The sequence below is a fragment of the Globicephala melas genome, chromosome 10 (genome assembly GCF_963455315.2).
Source record: "Globicephala melas chromosome 10, mGloMel1.2, whole genome shotgun sequence".
In the NCBI taxonomy this organism is placed as follows: Eukaryota; Metazoa; Chordata; class Mammalia; order Artiodactyla; family Delphinidae; genus Globicephala; species Globicephala melas.
The window spans coordinates 73,754,377-73,775,607 of record NC_083323.1 but is presented as its reverse complement, the minus strand read 5'-3'; the positions used below and the strand labels follow the sequence as shown (position 1 = coordinate 73,775,607).

The 21,231-nt window shown below is 50.0% G+C and overlaps 1 protein-coding gene and 2 pseudogenes across 4 annotated transcripts in view; 1 reads left to right on the top strand and 2 right to left on the bottom strand.

Annotated features, from left to right (window-relative positions):
• Positions 1 to 462: 462 nt before the first annotated feature.
• Positions 463 to 4,317, bottom strand: LOC132598027 (serine/arginine-rich splicing factor 3 pseudogene; annotated as a pseudogene).
• LOC132597899 (uncharacterized) overlaps positions 463 to 21,231 on the bottom strand; it is a 32,710-nt gene continuing 11,941 nt past the window's right edge. The window contains exons 5-11 of one of the 4 annotated variants that reach the window (XM_070046508.1): positions 14,105 to 19,594; positions 11,300 to 11,389; positions 7,261 to 7,460; positions 6,657 to 6,789; positions 5,498 to 6,228; positions 4,920 to 5,072; positions 463 to 4,794 (exon numbers count right to left, since the gene is read on the bottom strand). In XM_070046508.1, the coding sequence (XP_069902609.1) occupies positions 6,766 to 6,789; positions 7,261 to 7,460; positions 11,300 to 11,389; positions 14,105 to 14,192 (402 nt within the window). In that variant the 5' untranslated portion in view covers positions 14,193 to 19,594 and the 3' untranslated portion in view covers positions 463 to 4,794; positions 4,920 to 5,072; positions 5,498 to 6,228; positions 6,657 to 6,765. Of the gene's footprint in view, positions 4,795 to 4,919; positions 5,073 to 5,497; positions 6,229 to 6,656; positions 6,790 to 7,260; positions 10,333 to 11,299; positions 19,595 to 21,231 lie in introns of all 4 variants that reach the window. The other 3 variants (XM_070046509.1, XM_070046510.1, XM_060305553.1) reach the window with 3 other exon arrangements.
• On the top strand, positions 4,350 to 10,823 carry LOC132598026 (neurolysin, mitochondrial-like; annotated as a pseudogene).

Genomic DNA, 21,231 nt, shown 5'->3' with positions numbered 1-21,231 from the left:
TTTAATCCCAAGGAGTCTCACAAAACATATGACAAATGACAGCATGAAAAAAAAAATTGCACAGTAACTCAAAGTTCAGCTCTACAATATACTCTTCATCTGGCAAGACATTGGTATCTTGATAATCTCAACTTCCAAAAAACATTACAAAGAGCTATGTATTCATGTACAGCAATCACAGAGGGGACTTATGACCTAACTCAAAGGGAAACTAACTTCCTTGAAACTTCTTAGATTCTAAACTCACTGGACAACCTCTTGTCCAGTGTGAAGACTAGTGGAATTCTTAACCCTCTAATCTAGGGTAAGGGTGCGGCTTTCATTTCTACCTGCTGGCTTGTGTTCACAGCACCTTTTAAAGACTGCTTGCTTAACTACAGCTGCATACCATATCCCAGCTACAGAAAGTCTTTTCAATGTTTGCCAGTGTTGTTTCCATAATAATAAACATCACACTTTAGGTGGGCAGGAGTTAGAGTTTTATTATCAGTCTAGGCAAGACCAAAAATTCAAAGCAAATTCAATTTTGCTTAAGAGAACATTGTAAAGAAACAATTCTTCATATTACATGCCTCATATGACCCATTTCAAACCATAGAGAATGACACCTTTATGTGTCACTGTCCCAAGAGACAAACAAATGTGAACAGCTAAAACATTTAAAAAGTGCATCAAGCTTCGGAAGTCTCAAACGAAACTTGAATTTTCTGTACATACTCCTGTCAAATGAAGTTATTTCCTGTGCACCACTCCTCTTGCAAAGTGGTCTGCTATTTCCTTTCATTTGACCTGGATCGGCTAGGAGACCTAGAGAAAGATGGGGACGGCTTGCGATTTCTCTCCTGGGACAGTGATCTCTCTCTTCTCCTATATCTACTAAAGGGACCTGCTCCGGCTGCGGGAGAAGCTTCTCCGTCTTGGAGATCTGTGGTGAGGGGGAGGACTCCTCCTCCAATGATCATCTCGAGGGCGACGACCCCAAGAAGGAGGCGGCCATGATTTCGACTTCTCCTTTCCCCATTCGACAGGTCCACTCTTACTCGGCAGCCACAGAGCGTTCTCCCGTCTAGTTCTCAGACAGCATCCGCTGCATCTCGGGGATCTTCATTTTCAACAAGGGCGAAGCCGGGAGGGTTTTTAGCAACCCACACACTTCGGAGTGGTCCATAATATCCTAAAGCTCGTTCGAATTCAGTCTTGTTACCACTGTTTCCAAGATTCCTTACATAAACGTTACAGTCCAACGGACAGGAATCCTGATGCAAGACCCTCCTGGCTCCTGGGTTTCATGGGCCACAGGGTGATCCCGGGCCTCTAGAATCTCGCAGCTGAATCGGCTCGCACAAACTGTCCTGTGGGGATGCTTTTCCCTCTGTGTGTCCAGCCCGGGGCCCTGCTGTCTAGGCCCGACCTCCAGGGTGACAGGGTGAACCCCAGGTCCCTGGAGCAAACACTAAGAGCCCTGGTGACCAGACTCAGGGGGCTGGGGCGGCAGCTGGACATGTGTGGCCACCCTGGTGGTGTTTGGCCCCATCTGCAGTTCCAGTTCCAGCTGAGAAAGAGCCTCGCTGTGTTATTTTCTCCTGGTTGTGTAAGGATCCCCGGTGTCATTTGACAGAAATGTAGATGGTGTGTTCTTTCTCTCTTTTCTCCCTGCTTCCTCTCGTCCCTCGCCCCCTCCCTCTCCCCCGTCTCTCTCCTGCCTCCCCCTCCCTCTTCCCGCCTCCCCCGTCCCTCTTGCCTGTCCCTCTCTCCCTTCCTCTCTCCCTGTCCCTGTTTCCCTGTTCCGCACGCCCTCCCTCTACCTCTTTCCCTCTCCCTGTCCCTCCACCTCCTTCCCTCTCTGGAGAGGGAAAGAGGTGGAGGGACAGGGAGAGAGAGCAGGAGGCGGGGGAGAGGGAGAGAGAGGGGGGAGAGGGAGAGAGGGATAGAGGGAGGGAGCGAAAGACGTCTCTCCTTCCCTCCCTCCCTCCCTCTCTCCCTCTCTCCCTCTCTCCCTCTCTCCCTCCCTCTCCCTCTCCCTCCCTCCTTCTCCTCCCTCTCCCTCTCCCTCTCCCTCTCCCTCTCCCTCCAACTCTCCCGCTCCCTCCAACTCTCCCGCTCCCTCACTCCCTCCCAGAGAGGGAGAGATGGAGAGGCAGAGACAAGGGAGAGGGAGAGAGGGAGAGGGAGAGATGGAGGGAGAGGGAGGGAGAGGAAGAGAGGGAGAGAGATATGGAGAGGAGAGGGAGAGAGGGGGGGGAGAGGGAGAGGGAAAGAGGTCTCTTCCTCCCTCCCTCTCCCTCTGTCCTCCTTCTCTCCTTCTCCCTCCCTCTCTCCCTGTCCCTGTTTCCCTGTTCCGCTCTCCCTCTCCCTCTTTCCCTCTCCCTCTCCCTCCACCTCCTTCCCTCTCCAGAGACGGAAGGAGGTGGAGGGAGAGGGAGAGCAGGAGAGGGAGGGGGGAGAGGAAGGGAGAGAGGGATAGAGGGAGGGAGCGAAGACGTCTCTCCCTCTCTCCCTCCCTCTCTCCTTCTCCTCCCTCTCCCTCTTCCACCAACTCTCCCTCTCCCTCCATGTCTCCATCTCCCTCACTCCTTCCCACATAGGGAGAGATGGAGGGAGAGGCAGATATAAGGGAGAGGGAGAGAGGGAGAGGGAGAGGGAGAGAGGGACAGAGGGACAGAGGGAGAGAGAGAGAGAGGGAGAGAGAGAGAGAGAGAGAGAGAGGGAGAGCAGGAGAGGGAAAATGGTCTCTTCTTACCTCCCTCCTCTCCCTCTCTCCTCCGACTCTCCCTCTCACCCTCCCTCCGTCTCCCCTTCTCCTTCCCTCGCCCTTTCCCTTCCTCTCTCCCTCTTCCTCCCTCTGTCACTCCCTCTCCCTCCATCTCTCCCTCGCCCTCACTCCCTCTCAGAGAGGGAGAGATGGAGGGAGAGGCAGAGACAAGGGAGAGGGACAAAGGGAGAGGGAGACCGGAACAGGGAAACAGGGACAGGGAGAGAGAGAGGGAGAGGGAGACAGGGAGAGAGAGGGAGGAAGAGACCTCTTTCTCTCTCCCTCTCTCTCTCTCCCTCTCCCTCCCTCTCCCTCCCTCTCCCTCTCTCTCCATCTCTCCCTCTCCCTCTCTCCCTCTGCCTTATCTCTGCCTCTCTGGGAGGGAGTGAGGGAGATGGAGAGACGGAGGGAGAAGGAGAGTTAGAGCGAGAGGGAGAGGGAGGAGAAGGAGGGAGGGAGAGGGAGAGAGGGAGGGAGAGAGGGAGGGAGGGAGAGACATCTTTCGCTCCCTCCCTCTATCACTCTCTCCCTCTCCCCCTTCTCTCTCCCTCTCCCCCCTCCCTCTCCATCTCTCTCTCCCTCTCCCCCTCCCTCTCCATCTCTCTCTCCCTCTCCCTCCACCTCCTTCCCTCTCCAGAGAGGGAAGGAGGTGGAGGGAGAGGGAGAGGGAAAGAGGTAGAGCCAGAGCGTGCGGAACAGGGAAACAGGGACAGGGAGAGAGGAAGGGAGAGAGGGAGAGGGGGAGAGGGAGAGGGAAAGGGGGAGAGGGAGAGGGGGAAGGAAAGAGGGAGAGAGAGAGAGGGACAGGGAAAGAGAGACAGGGAGAGAGGGAGGGAGAGAGGCAGGGGGAGAGATGGAGGGAGAGGGAGAGGGAGAGGCAGCGAGGTAGAGGGAGAGAGGGAGAAAGGGAGAGAGAGAGAGGGAGAGGGGTAGAAGTGCTGAGGAGGGGGGCTCCCTCCCCCTCCCACTCCCATCCTCTCCCTACTGCTTTCTCTTTTTTCTGCTTCAACAAACACCAGGCGCCTTTTAGATCAGCCCTGAAGTCAACGTTGATGCTTGGACAGCCTGACCTCCCCGCTGACTTCCAGCCCAGGACCACCACTGGGAGATGAAGTCTGCGGGGCCCTGGGCGCAGGCTGCACAGGCACCTCCCCTGATGCCCAATCTCTCCTCATTTACGAGGCAGCCGACACTCCCCTCCCTGACTCCCCAAGATTTGGGGCCTTTTTAGTATGTGTCGATAATGCCATGAGCTACTATTTAACTCTTCCACGAGGACCCATCTCCCAAAATGCAGTGGTTTTCAGCCTTGGCTGCACTAGAGAACCCCCAGGGAAGGGAGAGACATCTCTCCCTCCCTCTCTCTTTCTCTCCCTCTGTACTTCTGTCTACCTCTCGCCCTCTCCCTCTCCCTCTGGGGTGATACCCGATGAGCTCAGAATCGCAGATGGACCCCCCATCCCCTCTCTGTGGCTTGCATGGGGGATGCACCTTCTCACTGTGGCCCGGGCATGGCCTTGACATTCAGACGTCGGGTCCTGCATGGACACTTGTGTTCGTTCCATAGCGCATGTGGCTGCAGTCTGTGCTTCTGTAGATGGGGGCTGTGCGTGAGCCCTTCATCTTCCCCGAAGACACCACTGGTGCTCGCTCGGCCTCGCGGGTGATGCGGGGGGCACGGGGAACAGTCTTGTGTCCCCACCTTCTTGGGCTACAGACAGGCCACGCTGGTCCTGTGGTGACTGGGGGCTCCCAGGAGAACCCCACTGCAGACCGGAGAGGTGGCCCCAGAGAAGGTGGCGTACGCCTGGGGCCGGGCCTCATCAGTGAGCCACGGGCCACCTGCAGCAACAGGTGTCTCACCGTCCAGGGGCTGGGTGTTCGGGTGCCGTGGGGTTGAGCTACTGTCTGCACGGCAGCCGTGTTTGTCTTGTTGAGCCCGGGGAGGCCCCTTGGTGGCTCCTGGAAAGACTGGCCGCATTTCTTCCTGCCCTTGGCCTTAGAGCCCATCACGTTCATGCCGTTTCCGGTTCCAAAAGGACCTGTGTTAATAAAGACCACGTGTTAGGAGAGCACCAAAGTGTCTAGAAATCCGGGCCAGGAGGAGGAGGGAGGGGGATTGGCTGTGCCCACCAGTGGCCTGGGAGCCCTGCCCGCCTGCAGAGACCTGGCCCGGGGCCCGCGGGGAGGGCGTGGCCCTCGGTCCCCAGCGCCTTCCGTCTCTGGGTTCCAGGAGAACTGCGTGATCCTCAGGGAGCTGGTGAGGCTGCAGGCCCTGAAGTCCCGCCTGCTGGGGTTCCGCACGCATGCCGACTCCGTGCTGGAAATGAACATGGACAAGACCAGCCAGGTGGTGGCCACTGTCCTAGGTAACACCGCCTCCCCCTGAGTCCCAGTGGGGACGGGGTCAGGCGGACCTTGACCGGACGTGGTGCTGCCTGAGACCCCACTGTGTCAGCCCTTGGGGGTCACCTTCCCAGACCCTTCATTCTGCCTCGAGGGGCGCAGGGTCGGGGGTGGCTGGGGGGCCGCCCCAGGGACGTAGCCGAGCCTCTCCCCTCCGCCCGCAGGTGAGCTGGCCCAGAAGCTGAAGCCCCTCGGGGAGCAGGAGCGGCCGTGATCCTGGAGCTAAAGAAGGCCGAGTGCCAGAGGCGGGGCCTGCACTTTGACGGCCCCATCAACGCCTGGGACCTGCGCTACTACATGAACCAGGGGGAGGAGACGCGCTACCACGTGGACCAGTACCTGCTCAATGAGGCTTTCCCCATGCAGGCGCTCACACGCGGGCTGCTGGGCATCTCCCAGGAGCTGCTGGGGCTGACCTTCGACCTGGAGGAGGGCACCAGCATGTGTCACGAAGACGTGAGGCTCTAAACGGTCTGGGACGCGGCCTCGGGCAAGGTCATCCATCGGCAAGTTCTACCTGACCTCTATCCTCGGTGCGTGCGTGGGGGAACCTGTCGGCCGTGGGCCGGGGCTCCTCTGTGGAAGCGGGGCCCCATCCACGTCCCTCCACAGGGTGGGGAAGTCCGGGCACGCGGCCTGCTTCGGCCTGCAGCCGGGCTGCCTACAGCACGATGGGAGCTGCCAGATCGCCATCGTGGCCATGGTGGCCAACTTCACCAAGCCTACGCCCAACCTGCCCTCCCTGCTGCAGCATGATGAGCGGGAGACCAACTTCCACGACGTCGGGCACGCGATGCACCAGCTCCGCTCCCAGGCGCAGGGCTGCAGGCAGGGGGCGGGGAGGGCCTGGGCGTGCGTGGTCCTCAGGCAGGCCCTCGCCATGGGATTCTTTCACTGACATCACCCCGCACGTGGTGACGCCCTCGGTGTCAGCTTCCATCATCAAACCCCAGGCACTGGGCGCGTAAACAACGGAAATGGATGTCCTCGAGGCTCTAGAGGCTGGAAGACCCAGATCAAGGAGTCAGGGCTGGTTCCCTGCATGTTAAATACATGTGCTCAAGAGCTGCCTTGAAAAAAGACAAAAGAAAAGAAAGGAACGTTGCCTGCAAGTCTGCTGACAGCCGGTGATGAGAACCAGAGGGAAGGCTCTGGGGCCGGGGGCGCAGTGCCCTGTGAGCTCGGGGGCTGCTGCCAGTCTCCGTGGAGGCTCAGCAAGTCCCAGTGACTTCCCCACGTGGGGGGCGCCAGCTGAGCGTCTGGGCCCAGGACCCACTGCTCGTTCAGTCTTCCTGTGGTCAGCCCTTCAGCCTGAGAGCGATGCTCTCACAGGCTGCACCGGGGCGTGTGGGGACAGTTTACTGAGCTGTACAGACGTCACTACTGCTTTGGACCATTTCCGTCACCCCGAAAATGTCCCTCACGCCCTTAGCTATCACTCCATCCCCTCGCCAGCCCCTGACAACCAGGAACCCACTCGCTGACTCTGTGGATCTACCTGCTCTGGACGTTTCTCCTCAGTGGGGTCACGCCCTGTGTGTCCTTCTGTGTATGACTTCTCTCGCTGAGCATCGTGTTCTCAGGGTGTATCGACGCGGCAGCGAGCGTCAGGGCTTCACCGCATTGCGTGGCTGAGGGACGTAAAGAAGACAAGAGAAAAGAAAAGAACGTTGCATGCAAGTCTGGTGACAGTCGGTGATGAGAACCAGAGGGAAGGCTCTGGGGCCGGGGGCGCCGTGCCCTGTGAGGCCCTGGCGCTGCTGCCAGTCTTGGTGGGGCACGGGCAGCACCGTCCCTCAGGAGCTGCTGGACAAGCTCATCAAGTCCCGGGAGGCCAACCCAGATGCGGCCGGACCGAGGGAAGGGAATGGGGCTTCCGGTCTGCCCGGCTGGAAAGCACGGCCTGGACACGGTGCCAGCCCCCCGTCTCCTTCCTCCCGCCCCCCAGGCCTCTTCAACCTGTGCCAGATCGTCCTGGCCAAGGTGGTTCAGGCCCTGCACACGCAGACGCCCGCGGACCCGGCCCAGGAGAATGCCCGCCTCTGCCAGGAGATCCTGGGGTTCCCAGCCATGCCAGGTAGCCAAGCGCGCACCGGGCTCACCTCAGCGGTCGGTTGGCGGCTACTGCCCAGGTCAAGAGGATCGTCTGGCGGTGTGTGAATGGGGACCGACTGACGGGCTCCGGCCGAGGCCCGCTGACCTCTGGCCTCTTCCTGCCACGGTTCCTTGGCTGGTCCCTCCAGCTGTGGCCCGCGGAGTCCGAGGGTGGGGTGGGAGGCTCTGCACATGCTTTCTAGAGAGCCTGGAAGAGGCAGGAGAGGGCTTCATACCCCGAACAGAAGGCATCGGCGAGGTCTGCCCATGCGTGTCGGTGCGGACACGCGGTTCACTCCCTCGTGAGCGCTTTAACCAGCGATCTCTCCGTGGTGGAGGGCGAGCCCTGACTCATCTCTCGCAGCCTCGGCAGCTGACCTTGTAAGAGGCTTAGGAGTGAACCCTCGTGAGCTTCAGCAGAAAGTCGGCAAAGATTTATTTGTGTCCCTCCACTGAACTGCCAGCGAGGTCCCCGTTTTCTACAAGTGTTGGGCCAATACTCTCTCTAGTGGCAGGGGACTCAGACAAGGCTGCTTTGGGGCCCCCACCCCCGCTCTGGGGCAGGGGCACTGAGCAGCCAGGGAGCCGGGCAGGAGCCCCTCCGCGTGTGTCCCAGTGACCCACCTGCCTGCGACCTTCGGCCGCCTGGCAGGAAGCTACGACGCCCAGTCCTATGGCCAGTCATTCCTGCAAGAAACACTGGAACCAGTTTCTGCCAACCCGCCAAAAAAAAAAACGACTTCAAAGGCAACGTGGTGTCACAGGAAGGGCTTGTTTCTGTGTTTCTTTGTTTTTAGTTCATTAGGCCTCACTTAAAATTCTGATTCCACAATGCACTTGCTTTGGGATCTTGAACAATACTCATAACCTCTGCAAGTTTCAGTATAGTAAGTTTATGTGATTACCTTCATCTGTAATATCCCTGTGTTGCAATCTTAATTAATTCAGATTAATTCATCTTAATCTTAATCTCAAGTTCAGATCAAAGACTAGTTCCTCTGTGACTTCTCCTCTGAACTGATTCAAAAGCCTCCTCTCCCGTCCTCATTTGGCTTCTCTTCTCTTCTGGAATCTCATAAGAACTTCTATGACCTCTCTGGTTTTTTGTTGTTGCTGTTGTCTGTTTGTTTGGTTTTTAATTGAAATATAGTTGATTTACAATGTCGTGTCTGTTTCAGGTGTACAGCACAGTGATTCCGTTTTCAGATTCTTTTCCCTTATAAGTTATTACAAAATATTGAGTACAGTTCCCTGTGCCATAGAGGAGATCCTTGTTGTATCAATTCTATGCCTTCTTTGAATGACCGTAGCACTTGTTGTCTGTATCATTTTTATGTCTGTTGTGGCTTTGTGACTGAAAATGAAAATTTTCTATTTGTTCATGTCCTGGCCCTTCCTTAAAAATGTGTTCATTTACCTATTTCATATTTATTGACTACATCTTAGACACCGTGTTAGCTGCTTGTTCTAGATGTTAGTAAAACATAGACCTTCCTGCTCAAAGGGTCACAGTATTTGTGGGAAAACAAAAAAACGAACAACTTACGTCTCAAATAGCTTTGTACTTCCCAAAGAGAGCACACCTCGTAGGTACAATAAATATATGTATTATACATAAATGTATAAATAGTTAATGGCATTAAAAACTTGAGATAACTGCTTTTCTATTCTGAGGAAATGATGATAATATTTCACCAGGAGCTCAACACCACTCTGAGAATGAGGGCTTAACCCCCGACCTGGCTCACTGCATCGCTTTCTTATATGAAAATAGACGAGTCTGTACATGCTCTCTACAAAAAGGCTTATCTGGCATGAATTTCAGATAGCAAGAAGAAAAATTCAAGAGGTTCAGAGAAGCATCCAGAAGCTCAGGTGATTGTCTGGCACTAATACAACTTGCTTGACAGGAAAATAGAGTGTAAATCTCACAAAATTAGATGATCTTCTAAGAATTTCAAAACCGCCTGCTATTAATTAGAAATCCTAGAAGAACCGCTTCTTTTAAAGCGTACTGATAATATGCTTTACAACTTAATATTCAGAAGCCTATGTTTTGGCTAAGTGAGCTTCAGGAATGAAGGAAACTTGTGGTTCAGTTCCATCTACTCTGGAACCTCTGGTCAAAACACCTACTTCTGTGCTCAGCCATCTTATCATCTGTAAAATGGAGGCAACTCTAAGAAAACATAGTTACAGAGATGTTGCACAGCTTCCTGTGTCACTGTCTTCATTTGTTTCAGAAAACCAATAACATCTAAGCTACTACTGCAAAGAGTGCAGTGTTACTTGGGGTCATCTAGTGCAGCTCTGTCAAAGTAAAGAAAAGGAAAGGGGCCTAGAATAACTATAATTTTCCCAAGAGGACACTATTATTTGATGGCAAATCTGAGTCAAGAACCCTGATCTCTTTGATGCCATTCCATTGTTCTTTCATTGGGTTCTCAACAACCCAGAGAAAGAAAGAGAAATAAAACTCCTATGTGCTGTGTCACTGGTACAGGACGTGGCAAGATTGGAATTGGAGAACTACATATTAACAGGTATTTGGGAAATTCTTCAAACTAATTAAGATATATACCAGGTACATAAAAAACAGTTATGTTTTCCCAAGATGATTCTGTGGAATGAACAGAACTGGTAACTGAAGGTGCCTGTGTGCTGCAGTTCCAAACAGGATGGGTGAATGCTTGTTTTCTGGCACCTTTAAGACTCCACCCCAATATACACATTAAAATAAAATTAACATTTCAACTGGGTCATATTTAATTCTGCATGCTCTTGTAAGTCAGCAAAATAGTCCATATATCATTTAAGTTGTCACTCACTTTCTTTTCCTTTTTTTGCGGTACACGGGCCTCTCACTGCTGTGGCCTCTCCCGTTGTGGAGCACAGGCTCCGGACGCGCAGGATCAGCGGCCATGGTTCACGGGCCTAGCCGCTCCGCGGCATGTGGGATCTTCCCGGACCGGGGCACAAACCTGTGTCCCCTGCATCGGCAGGCGGACTCTCAACCACTGAGCCACCAGGGAAGCCCGTCACTCACTTTTTAACTTGAGTTTTAATTTCTAAAAGTCTTTCTAAACACAAAACAGGTGGGAAAATGGTATATGGGAAGCTGCAGAGATGAAATAAGCTTACTTCATTCGGCATAATGAATACCCAAACAACTTCTGCATAGCTGGAAGTATCCAAATCTACTATCTTCGTTTTGTAGTCAAGGCTTCCGGAAAAATATGCTAACGGATTCCTAATTACCCAAATGCCCCATATCTGTTTCAGTAAGTATCATTATATATTATGGAAATTTTTCTCAGTGACAGAGAAAGACATCCTGGCCGAGCATCCCCCTGTCCATGACAGAGATGATGGGTCTCAAGCTACCTTGAAGGCGTTGGAGCCCACTTTATCCATTACTAATATTAATGGAGGACAAAACTTCATATTCTGTTTGCTCTGTGTTTGTTAAGTCACTTCTTCCCTTCATTAAAATGGATGACACATAATTGAGTCTGTAGTGTGTGTATCACTGGAAACTGAACACATTTTTGTTGGTTTTATTAATGTCATAGGTTTCTAGGGGGGGTCTACTAAATAACTAAGTCTAGTTTCACAGTTACAAATAAACTATGATGTAATTTTGAATAAATTAAGCTCATCATAAAGGAAGGATACTGATAGTTGCTACTACCCCTTCCTTGAGGGGCTCTTGTAAAGCACTAAATAAAGTAACAGAGGTTTATATGCATGCATATATTTTCAATGATATTTGAACACACTTGAAAAGAACTCTACAGAATGCATTATAAAACCTCGATGCTGTGTGTCCCTAGTTCCCAGCTCTCTCGTTAAAACTATTTAAATGAACAAAATGTTATCTATTAGGATAGCTATCAGAGTACTCCAACTACTACTTCTTGCAGTACCCTGTCCCAACCATTTGCCTTCCTCTTCCCATTAGTCCTTAATTCAGAAACCCCAGAGATTTGTCCATTAATTTATGAACATATTTCTTCATTCAGCCAAGAAAATTGATGGATCCCTTACCAAATTTCAGGCACCCTTCTTCAGTATGTTTTCTAGGCATGTTCAGGAAACAAGCAGTGATTAACACAGATGAATACAGCCTCTCTTGAGCTGAGGGGAGAGACAAAAGTAAAGAAGCAGATATAAAATCATAAGTGTAAATACGTAAATAAAAATTGAATAAATGGGTAGAATAACTAGTATATCAGGTAAGTGCTGGAGAAAAACAGCAAGCAGGGAAGGGGGATGGAGATTGTTAGCTGGTAGGAGGAGGCTGCGATCTGAAACTAAGTGATCACTGAGGGCTTTCTGGGGAAGATAAAATTTACGAGGGAACCTAAGGTTGTGAGAGGGAGCAAGGTGCATATCTGGGAAGTGAATAGTACAAGCAGAGGGAACAGTCAGATGGAAAGGCAATGAGGCAAGAGTGGGCTTGGAGTATCCAAGGAGCAGAAAGGATGTCAGTGTGTGGAAAACAGAGGGAGCAAAGTGGAGAGGAGAAGGAAACAGTCAGAGAGGAAACAGAGGCCCAGATTTCTAGGGCTGTGGAGGCACTTTGAGGACTTTGCTTTTCCTGTGAAGAAGCCATTGAAGAGACTTGAGTGACATGATCTGACTTATGTTTTAACAGGATCTCTCTGGATGCCATGTTGATTAGAGACTGCAGGAGAATAAGGACAAGCCCCAGAAGACCAATAGTTGATTCAAATGTCAAGAAACATTTATGCCTTCACCCTTCAACTTCACAAATGATGCCATTTCCATTGAGCTATTGAAAAATATAATCTGGCTTTCAAAACAATAAACCAGAAGGCATTTTCTCACATAAGCAAGGTCACAAACAACTGTCAGCTGAAGTTGAAATAGCAACAAATCAAATAATAACAAAAAACGTTTTTTACAGATTTTAAAACCTTACAAAGCATTTTCTTGTCCATTATCTAAGTTAATCCTCAAATCAACGCCATGAGATAGTTATTATTTTCCCATTAGAAGTGATCGCATATTAAATCCTTAGTGATTGCTCAAGAAAAGCTGAAATCTTGAGTGTACATCTATCAATGCCAAGGTTGGGTTTTTTACCCATGGGAACATTGGATGCTAAAATCCACAGGGATTTTCAGCTCAAGATGGCAGACTAGGAAATATATTTACTTTCTGGTCCTCCTGAAACCATGTTTAAATAAAACTGTAGAAATACCAAAATTAATCAACCAATAAAAGCCAAGACATTGTGGAAGTCATCAACCACAGAAAGATTTCAACACATTTCGAGAAGGCAAACAATGAAATGGAGGGGCCATGAATAAAATAATGAAGAAAAGACTACCCTAAGTAGGGTCTGCACAAAGCCAGTCAGCTTTTGCTGAGCCCTGGTTATAGTAAAGGACAGAGGAAAGAAGAGGGGCTGAAAACAAGGAGACAAAAGTCATTTTAGGAAAAAACGTTCACTTAATGAGCTCCAGGGAACACTCAGCCTGCTGCCATACTCACTCATGTGGATTGTTGGTAAGCAAGACAAGAAAACAGGGAACCAACAAACAAAAATCAAGACACTGTTTCTTACTGAACTCTCCTCAAATGAGATCAAGAAATTAGGGTTCAATGCCATAGCTGTAAATCATTTCTGCTCCTGGAGAGGTTAGAAAGGGCTTATAATAGTTACCCTTTTTTTTCAGACAGAATTTAGGTCTGAGCAAAAGCTTTTGTGTCCTCCAACCTCAAAGTTTATTGGGGATGGAAGTCCAAATTTGCTTTGACATACCATAAAAAGAATCTCATGAGCAGAGGGTCAAACTACTTTTGGAATATATGAATTATGCCCAGTGTGATTTTAAATAAACAAAAATATATCAATTTTTACTGATCTATATGATTCTGGGTTCTGAAACTTCTACATGTTACATGCCTGATATATAACACACAATGTCAGTCCCAGGAGAGAGAAAACACTCCAATGAAGCAAGCCAAGAAACAAGATTCGAACAAGGTAAAGTGATGTGTAGACCAAGACCAGGATTTTTCAATTCTTTCCTGTCATGCTGTAGCTTCCAGCTCCTGAATAAAAACACATGTTTCCCTTGTCTTAGACACACAAGAGTATGTCTCCTCTATGGGGCGTAAGAAGCTCTAGAGTTACATATGTGTAGTAAAGAGTGGACCCAGCCGGCATATTCACAATGACCAAATTGTGTTGATCGTACTTTATTTTAAACCAATACATTGCTCCATGCTGAAGTTGCAATAAATGATATATTTGCTTTCTAGACATGAATGAGATGCCTTACTGGATATACTCCAGGAAGGCCAGAGAAACTGGCTTCTAATCCATACAGAATAATTCATTGATGAATTCCTTTCAGGATAGCCCCTGATTTATCTAGAATATAAGCTTTACATACCTGGATCCTTCAAACTAGACCAAAGGGAAAAATCTAGGCTGCAAGCCTCAATTAGAAATGTGGGATGGTGCTATGCTGACAACTGGTGGTCCCTGACCTATCTTCTGAGATTAGAACCCAGTGTGGTGGACGACCAATTCACGCGTTGAACAAAAAGAACACCTCCTACAGGGCAGTGTATGTGTTCATTACAGGTATGGCACTTAGGGCTAAGTATCATAAGGACTTCAAGAAAAAAAAGAAAAAGTAACACATGAAGCATATATGACAAGGAGGCACCAGAGTCCAGAGCACGAGCTCTGGAATCACACAGGCTTGCTTCGAATCCCGGCTAAGCCACTACCACCTGTATACCCTGAAGAACAGTCGAAGGTTTAAATGTTCTTTTACCAAATTTCGAAAAACAAGTGAAGAAAGAACCTACCTGCCAGGAAGGGACATCGTGGGGTGCAGCATCCAGTCGCGTCAGGGCTCTGCATCCCCTGCTCAGAAACCTTCACCACCTGGCTCATGGTGATGCTGGCAGATCAGCAGCCCTGGAGAAGGCGCTCCTGTCTCCAGGGCTCACGGACAAGCTGGGGAGGTCCACGGAGGAGGCGGGCCACAGCCTGGCAAGCTCTGGGTGCCTCCTCCACTCAGCTCTGGGCAGGCTCTGGCCTCTGGACCCCGTTGCGGGGAAGGGCTGGCCGATACATACCCAGGGCTGAGGGGTCTGCAGAGCCGGTGCCCAGGCAGGGTGAGCTCTGGAGGAGACGGCTTCCACAGTCCCCAACAGTCTCCGCATGGTGGCCCATCCGGTGCCAAACACCTGCCACCCACAGCGACAAGTCCCAGCCGCTAGAAAGTCCAGAAGGGGTCGGGCTCTTTGCCCTCGGGCCGGGTTTCTCCAGGGGCTGGGCTTGTGTGGGGCCCCCAGCCCACCCCCTGACCCGCCCGCCCTTGCTCTGTGACACGTACAATGCAATGTCAACACCCAGGCTGAGCCGGCCAGTGTTCAGTGCGTGCTAGACCTTGAGAAGAGTTAGCAGCTAGGGAGAAGCTCTCCCACTTTCACTCGCTCTTCTCAGATCACGCAGGCAGCCCATCTCACCCCAAAGCTATGGACACCACACCTCCTTCCCAGGCTATCGTTTTCCGTTCTGCCTCTGTTTTCCCTTTCCATTCTGCCCCTCTTTTCCCCAGCACCCCATTTACGGCTTCGGGTGTCATCGGTGCTGCAGCAGGCAGCACCTCTGACCCCGAAGCTATGGACACCACACCTCCTTCCCAGGCTACCGTTTTCCGTTCTGCCCCTGTTTTCCCTTTCCATTCTGCCCCTCTTTTCCCCAGCACCCCATTTACGGCTTCGGGTGTCATCGGTGCTGCAGCAGGCAGCACCTCTGACCCCGAAGCTATGGACACCACACCTCCTTCCCAGGCTATCGTTTTCCGTTCTGCCCCTGTTGTCCCTTTCCATTCTGCCCCCCTTTTCCCCAGCACCCCATTCACGGCTTCGGGTGTCATCGGTGCTGCAGCAGGCAGCACCTCTGACCCCGAAGCTATGGACACCACACCTCCTTCCCAGGCTATCGTTTTCCGTTCTGCCCCTGTTATCCCTTTCCATTCTGCCCCTCTTTTCCCCAGTACCCCATTTACGGTTTCGGGTGTCATCGGTGCTGCAGCAGGCAGCACCTCTGACCCCGAAGCTATGGACACCACACCACCTTCCCAGGCTTTCGTTTTCCGTTCTGCCCCTGTTTTTCCTTTCCATTCTGCCCCCCTTTTCCCCAGCACCCCATTTACGGCTTCGGGTGTCATCGGTGCTGCAGCAGGCAGCACCTCTGACCCCGAAGCTATGGACACCACACCTCCTTCCCAGGCTATCGTTTTCCGTTCTGTCCCTGTTTTCCCTTTCCATTCTGCCCCTCTTTTCCCCAGCACCCCATTTACGGCTTCGGGTGTCATCGGTGCTGCAGCAGGCAGCACCTCTGACCCCGAAGCTATGGACACCACACCTCCTCCCTAGGCTATCTTTCTCCGTTCTGCCCCTGTTTTCCCTTTCCATTCTGCCCCTGTTTTCCCCAGCCGCCCCCCCCCATTTACGGCTTAGGCCGGCATCGGTGCTTCAGCAGGCAGCAGCTCTGACACCAAACCTATGTACATCACACCTCCTTCCCAGGGCTGTCATTTTCCAGTCTGCCCCGTCTCCAAGTAGAACCACTACCTATTTCACACGGCTGTTCCTAGTTCTGGGAACACACCACTCACTGGTAGCAATGCCTCAGCCCATGCCTCGACTCATTTACCTGCAACGCTGGCCAACAGATAGACCAACATTTCAAAGTTATGACAAGAAAGTTGAGTAAGTTATACACTTGGAATTGCATTTATTATTATTAACAAGCACAACTGTAGTGCTTAGACTATAACAAGTAATATTCTAAGTTCTTAGCAAATATTAACTCACTTAATCCTCATAATGGCAACCCTATAGGTAGGTAATGTTCATAATATTCACCTTTTTGGGGGGAAACTGAGGCCCAGAGGGGTTGAATAGCTTGTCTAATGCCACACAGTAAGTAGCGGGCAGAAACCCAGGATGAAAACCAGACTGTCGAGACTTTCATCACTTTGCTATGTCACCTTAATAGATGTTGTGGTTAGGGAAGGGACTAAACTGACAAGACTCTGAACTTGAGAAGGGAGAAATTAGAAAGTGACTGATCCTAGAAACTGGAGAGGATTTCAGCTCAGAAATTTCTGGTGATGAGACCCGGAAGAACAAGAACATGGTTGGAATATTAACTTGGGGTAGTATCTGAATCCATTGAGAAATAGTTTTGTCTTGTGTTTTTTTTTTTAAACTTAGAAAGGCCTGTTGGATGAAGATTAATGAAAAAAAAAAAGCAGAAAGGAAAAGAGGAAGGTGCCTGAAGTGAGACATAACCTCTTCCCTGTAAGTACTAGGGGTGGGCGTCCTGTGGGAAAGGATGGAGCTCTCTCTACAGGTTTGTCACCAGGATGAACAAGGAGAAACATGGCAACCATTGTACTGGTTTTGATGATTCCTCAAAAACCAAGGCTTTAGTTTCCAAGAACTACCCATGGTAGCATACCTACCGTGTGTCAGACATGCCACCAAGTGTGTTTCCAGTCACACATTTTAATTGGAGAAATAGTTCCTATGAGGTACGCATTAGTTCCCTATGGCTGCTGTAACAAATTACTACCAATGAGCTTGCGTAAAACAAAACACACTCATTCTCTTATGGTTCTGGAAGACAGAGGTCCAAAACCAGTTTCCCTGGGCTGGAACCAGGAGTTGACAAGGCCGTCCATCCACCTTCTAGAGGCTCTAAGGGAGAATCTGTTTCCTTGACAGCATTCCTTGACTTCTGGCCACATCAATCCAAGCCCAACTTCATCATCACATTCTCTTTGGAGTAAAAACTCCCTCTGCCTCTCTCTTACGAGAACACCAGTGGTTACATCTGGGTCCATCCAGGTAGTCCAGAGGAATCTCCCCATCTCAAAACCCTTACTTTCATCCCATTGGCAAAGTCCCTTCTGCCATTTAAGGTGACATTCACAGGTTCTGGGGATTAGAAGGTGGACATTTGGGGGCAATGGTACTATTCAGTCTACTACAAGGTAGATACTATTATCTTTCTCAGATGTAGGAAATGAAGTTTAGGGAAGTAATTTGTCTCAGGTCTACAATTTCCAGAGTAGAGATTTAAATTCTGCCAGTGAGACTTTAGGACACACTCTAAACAACTTTAACCTGTGTCCTTAATTACTGCATAATCCTTGGTTAAGAGTCACACTTAGGTATCAAGACCCAACTGAATATAACACAAGTACTGTCTCCTCTTTCACTATGTTTGCCTGGTGTATTTATGAATCTTGCCCAGAGCAGAAGAGTTCAGAAAATTGTTATGCACCTTTACTAGGAGAAAGCAGTTACTGTTTGATGTGCACGGAGTAATGGAAGGCTATTTAAAATAAAATAAAATAAAATAAAATAAAATAAAATAAAATAAAATATGCCACCAAATCGTCAAGTGTCACAACAGAGGTAACCCCGTGGCAGTCTTGAGGAGACTAAAATTATCTCCAATTGTGCAGGTGAGAAAAGTGTCACTAAAGGCAGTTGTAGTTCAGCCAAGCCCTATGGCACAGAAGTAGGAATTTGGATATGTACGAATGGGAAAAAAGACATTTTAGGCATGGGAAACAGTTTAATGCTGAATGGATGAGAAATATACATTAGACCTTTCTAAATCAACTGGCTTATTAACTCAATAAATCAGATTTGGTCAGTCAAACTAGCTTTAGCTGATTACTTATCCAGGGCATAGCTGTTGAGAGTAATTTTTGTCATAGAACAGTAAATAAAATTCTTGAACTATAGCTTTAGGCTTGCTAAGTGAAATAGATTGCTCTAGCTGATGTTCAAGTGACTTACTTGGTACTATTCACGAAATTGGGGGTTAACAACTGCTTAAGACAACATAGAGAATTGATCTTAAATAGTACTTGCAGTAGTTACTGTGTAAAGTATCTGTTCAGTAGCTCATGGTAAATGGATGTTTATAATCCCCACTGGACAACCAACTGCTTTTTTGCAAATGGTAATGTGAATTGCTGTTGCATAAACTATAGTAATGACCACCTATCTAATTTGTGGTCCAAACCAGAAATCTTCTAACAATACTGGTCTCCTAATAAAAGGAAGCATGAAGCTAACACACACTGGGTGTCTCCCGTGTGCCTGTGCATGCATCTATATCTCACTGAACCCCCATAACAGCCCCCAAGAGAGGGACTCTGAGTGTCCCCATGCTGCTGGTGGAGAAACAGGCACAGGAAGGTTCAATAGTCTATCTACCTAAGATAACACAGAGGGTGGGAGAGACTGTTTTTAAACCATCTGCCTCCAATTCCAGGTGCCAGGAGCCAGATTCAGCCTACAGGCCTCTTCTGCTCATCTGGAGGTGAAACCATGTGTAAGGATTAGTCAAATCCTGTCTTCACTCCTCAAGGTAGCTTGAACACTTGCACGCCCTCCAAATAGCATGTAGCATAAGCAATAAGATGTTTGCCCCGGGTATTGTCCAGGAACTTGCAATCAGCTGTGTCTAGTTAGGCTGAGCTGGTTAAGACTGGAGAGGACCACCGATCTTCCACCTGGGCCAGTGCCTTTTGACCTCCTGCCATCAGAGGGCCGAAAACTACAGCCTGAGAATGTGCTGAGCCCCGTAGCCTAGTTACGCCAGCTCAGAACAATGATGAGCACACCTTTTTCCAATCACCTTTCCTCATGCTCCCCATGCCTCATACTGCCCTGCTTCTTTATTGTTTATCCCCTAGATACCCCAAGCCCCTTGCCTTTGGGGAGGCGGATTTGAGACCTATTGTCACGTCACTTCCTCGCTTGGCTGCCTTGTGAATAAACCTCCTCTTTGCTGCAAACCTCAGCATGTCAGTGTTTTGGCTTGCTGCGCCTCAGACAAAATGGTAGGGAGCAGTGGTAAAGGTCCCTTGCCTGTGAGGGAAGCTGGTTACTAGTAGTCACGTTGCGGATGTTTTCTCCTCCCGGGGGGGCAGACGTCCTGCTCTTCCAGAAAGAAGGGAGAAAGGCAGGAGCTGGACCCTTGCTCTCAGGGTCACCGTCACCTAGGAGCTCGTTAGAAGCACAGAATCCAGGCCCCACCCAGAACTACTGAGTTACAGCCTGCATTTAACAAGATCCACAAGAGAGGCATACCCATATTAAAGTTGGAGAGGCACCAAGCTGGAGTCCACGTAGCAGAGAAGCAGACAGGATTCTAGACCACGCAGAGTGTTAAAGGCCAACAGTTTGTTTTCTATTCTCAAAACAATGTTTTTGAGCCATGTTTATGAGCAATGTCCCAACTTGCTTTTAAGGTTTCTTGGGTGAAGAATGGATTGGAAGGAAACAAGATATATGGACACTGGTTAGGACCTCATTGCAACAGACAGGCAAGTTCAGTATTAGGATGTTGAGGAAGAGTTGACAGATTCAGAAGAAATTCAGGAGATAAACTGAAGCGGGCTTAATGGGGTATGAGATGGAGGAAAGGAAGGTCTTAGGGAATTAAAGGGTTTACTACACGTATGAGCAAAGCCTCAAAATTAATCCTTTGAACGTACAGAGGTAGAGCTCTCAAAGGACACCGGTTAGGAAGCAACAGTACGCCCTTTATAATTCCAGGAGACAACACAGATCAACTGTTTCAATGGAAAATTCGGCGGTACCGGTGCGTTTTTTCACTCAAACTTAGTTCCAGTAACTATTACTCACATTTTCTGTGCCTAAACAACACAGCTTGAGGAACTGAAGGGGATTCCATCCTGGTAATTAAGGAGGGTCCCCAACACTGACAGTCCCATCTTAAAAAGCAGTCCCTCTGCATTTTACCCGAGGAGCAATGGCCAGAGCCTCCCTTTTAAAACGATGGGGAGAAATCAGAACATCACACACTGTCCCTTTCAGCTACTGTGAACTGAGCCGCGAGATGACCAGTACCCCCTAGCACAGCGCGGACGGGCCAGCGCGCAGGGGCCACTGTGACAGGCGACAGCACAAGAGACGAAGCCCAGGCCCAGGGGCTCTGAGCTCCACCGGCAACGCCCAGGGGCCAAGGCGTATTACCTTTCCGGGATGTGCTTTCCGCCCTTCCTCGTGGCCGACGAACTGGCTCACGTCACCCCCAAGATACCGCCCACCCAACGCCAGGAGTGCCAAAGTCGCCAACCCAGCGTCCCCGATGCCAGCACAAGGCCACGAACCTACATCATCCACCTCCCTCCTTTGCCCTGCCAGCCTCCCCTGATCTCATTCTCTACTGCCCTGCCCTCACTCACTTTCCCCTGTCCAGCCACACTGGCTTCCTTACTAGTCCTCAAACATGCCAAGCACAGTCGTGCCTCAGGGACTTTGCACCTACTATTCCTTCTGCTTCAGAACACACCCTCCCACCCCATCTCCAGTCTCCCAGAACACACCCTCCCACCCCATCTCCACTCTCCCAGAACACACCCTCCCACCCCATCTCCACTCTCCCAGATAGCCAATGGCTTGTTTCTCACTTCAAGGCTCTGCTCAATCCACATCTTAATAGAGGGGACTTCCCTGATCACCTACCACATTCCCTCACCTCTTCATCTTCTTTTGTTATTCTCCAAAGCACTTACCACCGCTTGACACTCCATATATTGACTTATTTATTCATCTCTCTCCCCCACTAGAATGGAAAGTACGTAAGGGCAAGAACTTTGTTCTCTTCCTACTTCCTAGAACAGTGCCTTCAACTTAGAAGGTGTTATACAAATATTTGCTGAAAATCAATGTATGACTTCTTTGCCCTTTCACACTACCCTCTAGTCACACCAGAGGCTGCCCCTCCAGAGCACAAGTTCAAGCCCTGTGCCTTCTGTACCTGTCCCCAATACCTGGGCTGTCCTTTCCTCATTCCGGCAAAATCCTCTTCCCCCAAGCCCAGCTCAAACGCTGTCTCCTCAGTCAGGCCTTCCTCAATTTCTCCT